General features: G+C 51.2%; 1 protein-coding gene across 1 annotated transcript; it reads right to left on the bottom strand.

The window, feature by feature from the left end:
- Nucleotides 1-1,059: 1,059 nt before the first annotated feature.
- Nucleotides 1,060-7,013, bottom strand: LOC113221471 (eukaryotic translation initiation factor 3 subunit K). Its single transcript, XM_026450798.1, has 4 exons — nt 6,626-7,013; nt 6,445-6,522; nt 3,507-3,632; nt 1,060-1,125 (listed from the first exon to the last, which is right to left on the bottom strand). Exons 1-4 carry the CDS (start codon nt 6,672-6,674, stop codon nt 1,094-1,096), a joined length of 285 nt encoding a protein of 94 aa, XP_026306583.1. The 5' UTR covers nt 6,675-7,013; the 3' UTR covers nt 1,060-1,093.
- Nucleotides 7,014-7,369: the final 356 nt, after the last annotated feature.

The following is a 7,369-nucleotide window of genomic DNA, read 5'->3' as shown; positions in this document are numbered from 1 at the left end:
TCCTGGCTAACACGGTGAAACCCTGTGTCTACTAAAAACTGCAAAAAACTAGCCGGGCGAGGTGGCAGGCGCCTGTAGTCCCAGCTACTCGGGAGGCTGAGGCAGGAGAATGGCGTGAGCCCGAGAGGCGGAGCTTGCAGTGAGCTGAGATCCAGCCACTGCACTCCAGCCTGGGCGACAGAGCAAGACTCCGTCTCAAAAAAAAAGAAAAGAAAAGAAAAAAAAAAAGAGAGTCTTGCTTTGTTCCCCAGGCTGGTCTCAAACTCCAGGGCTCAAACAATCCTCCTGCTTTGGCCTCCCAAAGTGTTGGGATAACAGGCGTGAACCATTGCACCCGGCCTGTGGCTTACATTTTCTAAGAGCAACGACAGGCCCCGATCTCAGGCCTTTACTGGCAAGGGCTGGAGGAACCCTCACAGATTTCAGAAGGGTGCACTGTTCTTCCCCTTCTGCAGAAGAAACTAAGAATCAGAGAGGAGCAGTCCCGGCTGGGCACAGTGGCTCACACCTGTAATCCCAGCACTTTGGGAGGCCCAGGTGGGCGGATCACAAGGTCAGGAGATCAAGACCACCCTGGCAAACACGGTGAAACCCCATTTCTACTAAAAATAGAAAAAATTAGCCAAGCATGGTGGCGGGTGCCTGTAGTCCCAGCTACTCGGGAGGCTGAGGCAGGAAAATGGCATGAACCCAGAAGGCAGAGCTTGCAGTGAGCTGAGATCGTGCCACGGCATTCCAGCCTGGGCGACAGAGCAAGACTCCGTCTCAAAAAAAAGAGAGGCACAGTCCCTTGACCAAGGTCACAAAGCAACAGAGCCACCATCAAGACAGAGGGAACCTTCACCTTCACTCCTCCCAGAGTGCTCAGCCTCCACCACAGGGCTGGGCTGCTACATACCATTCATTCTCCCTCCTCCTTGCTGAGTCAAAGCTGCCTTCCCGACCCAAGACCTAAAAGGTCAGGAAGGTGGAGGGGGGCCCACCCAGAGCAGAGGCCTGCTCCTGGGCTCCCTCTGGTGGGCAAGGGGCAGAGCAGGAAGCCAGGGAGGAGACAGCAGGGCTGAGTCAACACATCTTTATTAAACACCTGCAGTTACTGGGAGGAGGCCATGATGCTGGACACACCTGTAGGGAAGGAGAGATCAGAGTGAAGGTGAGAAGGGCAGGAGACAAATCTCCAGCCACCTGCTACAGCACCCACAATTCTTTAGGGGGAGATCACAAACTCCTTCCAGGCCCCGGTTACCATCACAAAAGCAGCTTGGTGCAGTATTATAAAAACATGGACTCTGGAGCAAGGAGGGCTAGGTTCGAATCCCTGCTCTGCCAATTAACAGCTGGGTCACTTGGACAAGTTACTGAACATCTCTGAGCATCACCTTCCTATCTTTAAGAAGCACCTGCCCTATAGGATTGTAGGACCAAACGAGGTGCTGAGAACAAAGTGCCAAGGAAGAGTTGTTTGTAATTACCTACACGATAACAGTTACTATGTACTAGTTACTATGTACTATTTGCAGGACACTCAAGTTTTTTTTTTGAGACAGAGTCTCATTCTGTTGCCCAGGGTGGAGTGCGGTGGAGCGATCTCGGCTCACTGCAACCTCCACCTTCCATTCAAGCGATTCTCCTGCCTCAGTCTCCCAAGTATTTTGAACCTATCCTGTTGGACCCAGGACACAGGGCAATGGAGCCAGGACTGAGACAGAGGGAATCTTCCCGTCTACTCCCCTGGCAGGACTGGGCTCCTACGTCCCTAAGATTCACACCTTCCTCCTCCTCTTCCTTGTTGACTCAGCACTGCCCTCTCCACCCATGACCTAAAAGGTCAGGAAGGTGGGGTGGGGTGACAGAAGCCAAAGGGGAGAAAAAAGGAGGCCCTTCCCTCACTACAGAATCTTTTGCTGGAGTTCTCACCGAGAACCCTGACACGGCAGTCACGTGGCATTTAGAGGTGAGATACCATGGGCCGCAACTGCACAGATGGCTGCCTGCTCAATGCTGTTTCCCAGTTAAGTACAAAATTAGCTGGTTTGTGTTAAGAAGCCATGTTGTACCAAACACATCTTTAAAACACCTGACTCACACTCAAGAGGGTGGGGGAGACCTGGGATGAAGCGAGCGACCCGCCTGTGCCCTTCTCCCTGGCTCCAGGATATCTGCTCACTGCCACGATGAGCGGCAGTCGGGGTAGCCACTGCACTCTTTTTATTATTTATTTTTTTTATTTTTATTTTTTTTTTTGAGACGAAGTCTTGCTCTGTTGCCCAGGCTGGGGTGCAGTGGCCGGATCTCAGCTCACTGCAAGCTCCGCCTCCCGGGTTCACGCCATTCTCTGGCCTCAGCCTCCCAAGTAGCTGGGACTACAGGCGCCCGCCACCTCGCCCGGCTAGATTTTTGTATTTTTAGTAGAGACGGGGTTTCACTGTGTTAGCCAGGATGGTCTCGATCTCCTGACCTCGTGATCCGCCTGCCTCGGCCTCCCAAAGTGCTGGGATTACAGGCTTGAGCCACCGCGCCCGGCCGTGCACTCTTTTTAGTTGAGCAAGCAGTTGAGCCTCTGCTAGTTACATGTGTGTAGACGATGGTCATAATGAATATTTAACGAATGGTGTGACTGGTTCTTTGCTAAGTGTTATACAAGCATTCACACTTATGATTCCATGAGGTAGGTATACTATTTATGTAATTTAGCAACTGGGGACCAAACAATGTAAATGTAAGGACCTACACAGTGTTTATCATAGTTACTGTTGCAGTCGTCCCCATTTTTTTTTTTTTTGAGATGGAGTCTCGCTCTGTTGCCCAGGCTAGAGTGCACTGGCCAGCTCTCGGCTCACTGCAAGCTCTGCCTCCCGGGTTTACGCCATTCTCCCGTCTCAGCCTCCTGAGTAGCTGGGACTACAGGCGCCCGCCACCTTGCTCGGCTAGTTTTTTTGTATTTTTTTAGTAGAGACAAGGTTTCACCGTGTTAGCCAGGATGGTCTCCTGACCTTGTGATCTGCCCGTCTCGGCCTCCCAAAGTGCTGGGATTACAGACTTGAGCCACCGCGCCCGGCCGTCCCCATTTCTTAGATGAGAAAACTGAGGCACAAAGATGTGAAATCACCCAAAGTAGAGAATCAAGATTCCTACTGTTCACCGGACTCCAAGTCTGCACATGAGGCCTGGGTACCCTAAGGATAAAAGAGGGCCAACCAGACTGGCCTCAGGGACGAGTAAGGGTGCAGAGACCCTCTGTGAGGCCCCGCTGGGCCCCAGGAAGTCTTGCTGAGTGCTATGGGGCAGGACACAGGGCCTAGAAGTTCCAGGGAAGATCACCCAGCTCCCTGCTATTGCTCCCTGGGCGGCAGCCCTGAGACACAAGGTGAACAGAATCTGGCAGGTGCAGACTTCCCAGCCCAGAACATGTGCAGACGTACCCAGGTCCTCTGGGCCCCTGCCTCGGCCTCCCTTGAGAGGCACCCCCTTAGCGCCAAGGCCCGAGGCCGTGGGCCATCACTCACTGTCAAAGTCAATCTTCTCCACAATGTTTTTGGGTTTAATGCTCTCTTCTTGGCTACAGATGAAGATCTGCCCCGACTCGTCAGCACTCCAGCCGTATTTGCTCATCCACACCTTTAGCTGGCTGTCTGCAGGTGACAGGGGCAGTGAGAGGCTTTGGTCACCCTGATACCACAGTTCCAGGGGACTGGGAGGCAACAGAGTCATGGCTCAGGAAGCCAGGGCAGCCCCCCTTGCCCACCGGCATCTCCTGGACAGCAGCAGCTGGCCTGGTCTTGCTGCTGCCCCCACCCTTCCACGGGTCATTCTCTGAACGGCCGCCAGAGGGAGCCTTTGAGCTCTCTCAGCCTCACGTGGGGCTTCCGCCTTAATTTCTTTTATTTTCTATTCCTTCTTTTCTCTCCCTGGGCAAATCTTGGTTCCTAACAAGAGCAGTGTATTTATCTACCTTTTCCCACACCTATATGAAATGGTTGCAAAATTATGACATGACCATTACCACAAACTATATATATATATATATATATATATTTTTTTTTTGAGATGGAGTTTCTCTCGTTGCCCAGGTTGGAGGGCAATGGCGCGATCTCGACTCACTGCAACCTCCGCCTCCCGGGTCCAAGCAGTTCTCCTGCCTCAGCCTCCTGAGTAGCTAGGATTACAGGCATGAGCCACCACACCTGGCTAATTTTGTATTTTTAGTAGAGACAGGGTTTCTCCATGTTGGTCAGGCTGGTCTTGAACTCCCGACCTCAGGTGATCTCCCCACCACGCCTGGCCACAATACACTTTTTTTGCCCTTAGAAAATATGGCCAGGGCCGGGTGCGGTGGCTCACGCCAGTAATCCCAGCACTTTGGGAGGCTGAGGTGGGAGGATCACTTGAGCCCAGGAGTTTGAGATCAGCCTGGGCAACAGAGTAAGACTCCCATCTCTAAAAGGAGAAGGGGGAAAAAAAAACTGCCTGTAAGAATGTATGGCCAGAACAGTTTTCAGTTACCTGAAATAATTTTCTGTGCGACTATTATCATTTTGATATAGGTTCATATAATTCTCTTTATATTCAATTCTAAGGCATGTTCACATCCTTTAATTTCCTTTCACTGTTAAATATGTAAAACATCTACCTGATATAGAGCACTTAGTATAATGCATGACATAAAATGTCCAATAAAAGTTAGCTTCCACTTGGCCAGGCATGGTGGCTCACGCCTGTAATCCCAGCACTTTGGGAGGCCAAGGCGGGCAGATCACTTGAGTTCATGAGTTCAAGACCAGCCTGGCCAACATGGTGAAACTCCGTCTCTGCTTAAAAAAAAAAAAAAAAAAAAATTAGCTGGGCGAGGTGGCGGGGGCCTGTAGTCCCAGCTATTTGGAAGGCTGAGGCAGGAGAATTGTTTGAAACTGGGAGGAGGAGGTTGCAGTGAGCCGAGATTATGCCACTGCACTCCAGCCTGGGTGACAGAGCCAGACTCCGTTTCAAAAAAAAAAAAAAAAAAAAAGTTAGCTTTTACTTGGCTGGATGCAGGGGCTCACGTCTGTAATCACAGCACTTTGGCAGGCCGAAGTGGGTGGATCACTTGAGGTCAGGAGTTCAAGACCAGCTTGGCCAACATGGTGAAATTCCATCTATACTAAAAGTGCACAGACTGGAGTGCAGTGGTATGATCTTGGCTCACTGCTACCTCTGCTCCCGGTTCAAGCGACTGTCCTGCCTCCGCCTCCTGAAGAGCTGGGATTACAGGCACATGCCAACACACCCAACTAATTTTTGTATTTTTAGTAGAGACGGGGTTTTACCACGTCGGCCAGGCTGGTCTTGATCTCCTGACCTCACGTGATCTACCTGCCTCACTGGCGTAAGCCATCGCACGTGGCCTTTCTTAATTTCTTTTCTTTTTTTTTTTAGACGGAGTTTCAGTCTTATCAACCAGGCTGGAGTGCAATAGTGCGATCTCAGCTCACTGCAACCTCTGCCTCCTGGGTTGAAGCGATTCAACCCTGTCTCAGCCTCCTAAGTAGCTGGAATTACAGGTGCATGCCACCACACCCAGCAAATTTTTGTATTTTTAGTAGAGAGGGGGTTTTACCATGTTGGGCAGGCTGGTCTCAAACTCCTGACCACAGATGATCCACCCACCTCAGCCTCCCAAAGTGCTGGATTACAGGCGTGAGCCACTGCACCTGGCTTTCCTTAGTTTTTTGACTTCCTTTTCTATGTTTCTTTTCGCAAAAGTAAGCAAATATGTTATTTTTCCTTTTTTTTTTTTGTTTTTGGAGGGATCTTTAAAAAATATCCATCTGATCAGAGCCTTCCCCTGCTCAGAGCCCTCCGGTGGCTCCTTCTCACTCAGGGGAAAGGACAAGGTCCTCCCAAGGCCCCACATGACCTGGAGATGCCCCTCCAACTCCACCTCTCTACTCTCGCCCATGCTCACTCTGCTCTGGCCATATACACTCTGGCCACCCCGCCCATGAACGTTAGAAGTCAGGGCCCTGCTCCACAATCCTCCTCTGCTCTACCTCAGGCCACGGGCCTCACTCCACGGAGGGAAGGGCTCAGATGCCGCTGGTCTGTGAGCTGTCTTGCTTTCCTTCATGACATGAATTGCCACTGGACACCTACACGTTGCCATGTGCTTTGCTGCCTCCATGAGAATGAATTGGAGCCATCCCACTTTGTTTACTGCTGCATGCCCAGTTTAGCACACTGCCTGATACACGGTAGGCACTCAATTAATGCAGAAGAAATGAGCAAATGGCATAGGATCTCCCTCAAGGTAGGGACTGTCTTATACCAGGTTCTTATTTCCTCCCTGGGTTGGGCCTTCCACGCTGACCTGATGAGACCTGCACAGGCCTGTTGGAGGAGCTGACTGAGGTCCACTGCCCTGGCCACCCCCAACCTCCCAGATGTGCACCAGGACCCAGAAGGCATTACCCGACAGATCCCCGAGCATCTCGGCCAGCAGCCAGCGGTCGATGTGCTGGTACGTGATACCCACAACATGGCAGATAACTGTGGAGGTCAGAGACAAAACTCGTGAGGAGCTGCTCCCCGGACCTGGCTGCCACTCCCTACCCCTTCCCCTTGGGGAGCCCAGCCTCAGGGAGGGACTTACACTTTCGGACAGAGTCTTCAAAGCCAGTTATACCTTCCAAGAGGTCCATGTTTTCATCCAGGGCTTGCTGTGATGGGAATTGATGTTCACAATGTTTATTCTTTTAAGTTATTTGCCTCTATTTTTACTTATTTATAGGGTTGGGGTCTCACTACGTTGCCCAGGCTGGTCTTGAATTTCTGGGCTCAAGGTGGTCTTCCTGCCTCAGCCTCCCAAATTGCTGGGATTTTGTTGCTGCAGTTGTTACAGAGACGAGGTCTCACTATATTGCCCAGGCTGATCTCAAACTCCTGGGCTCAAGTGATCTGCCCACGTTGGTCTCCCAAAGCATTGGGATTACAGCCATGAGCCACCACTCCCAGCCTACCCTGCAACAACATTCATATCAGTAATTTTAACAAGAATACTACCAGGCCATGTGTGGTGGCTCACGCCTATAATCCCAGCACTCTGGGAAGCTGAGGTGGGTGGATCACTTGAGGTCAGGAGTTCAAGAACAGCCTGGCCAATATGGTAAAACCCTGTCTCTACTAAAAATATAGAAATTAGCCAGATGCAGTGGCTTATGCCTGTAATCCCAGCACTTTGGGAGGCTGAGGCGGGCGGATCACCTGAGGTCAGGAGTTTGAGACCAGCCTGACCAACATGGAGAAACCTGACTCTACTAAAATTACAAAATTAGCAGGGCGTGGTGGCACATTCCTGTAATCCCAACTACTCAGGAGGCTGAGGCAGGAGAATCTG

This window comes from Piliocolobus tephrosceles, unplaced genomic scaffold, assembly GCF_002776525.5.
Source record: "Piliocolobus tephrosceles isolate RC106 unplaced genomic scaffold, ASM277652v3 unscaffolded_25027, whole genome shotgun sequence".
In the NCBI taxonomy this organism is placed as follows: Eukaryota; Metazoa; Chordata; class Mammalia; order Primates; family Cercopithecidae; genus Piliocolobus; species Piliocolobus tephrosceles.
Note: the sequence above shows the minus strand (reverse complement) of the source record. Positions and strands in the feature narration are given on the sequence as shown.

Coding starts and splice junctions, on each gene's coding strand:
- LOC113221471 (XM_026450798.1), bottom strand. CDS start 6,674: ATGGACCTCTTGGAAGGTATAACTGGCTTTGAAGACTCTGTCCGAAAG. Junction 6,523..6,625: donor TGAAGACTCTGTCCGAAAGT/GTAAGTCCCTCC, acceptor TGACCTCCACAG/TTATCTGCCATGTTGTGGGT. Junction 1,126..3,506: donor GGAGAAGATTGACTTTGACA/GTGAGTGATGGC, acceptor CCTTCCCTACAG/GTGTGTCCAGCATCATGGCC.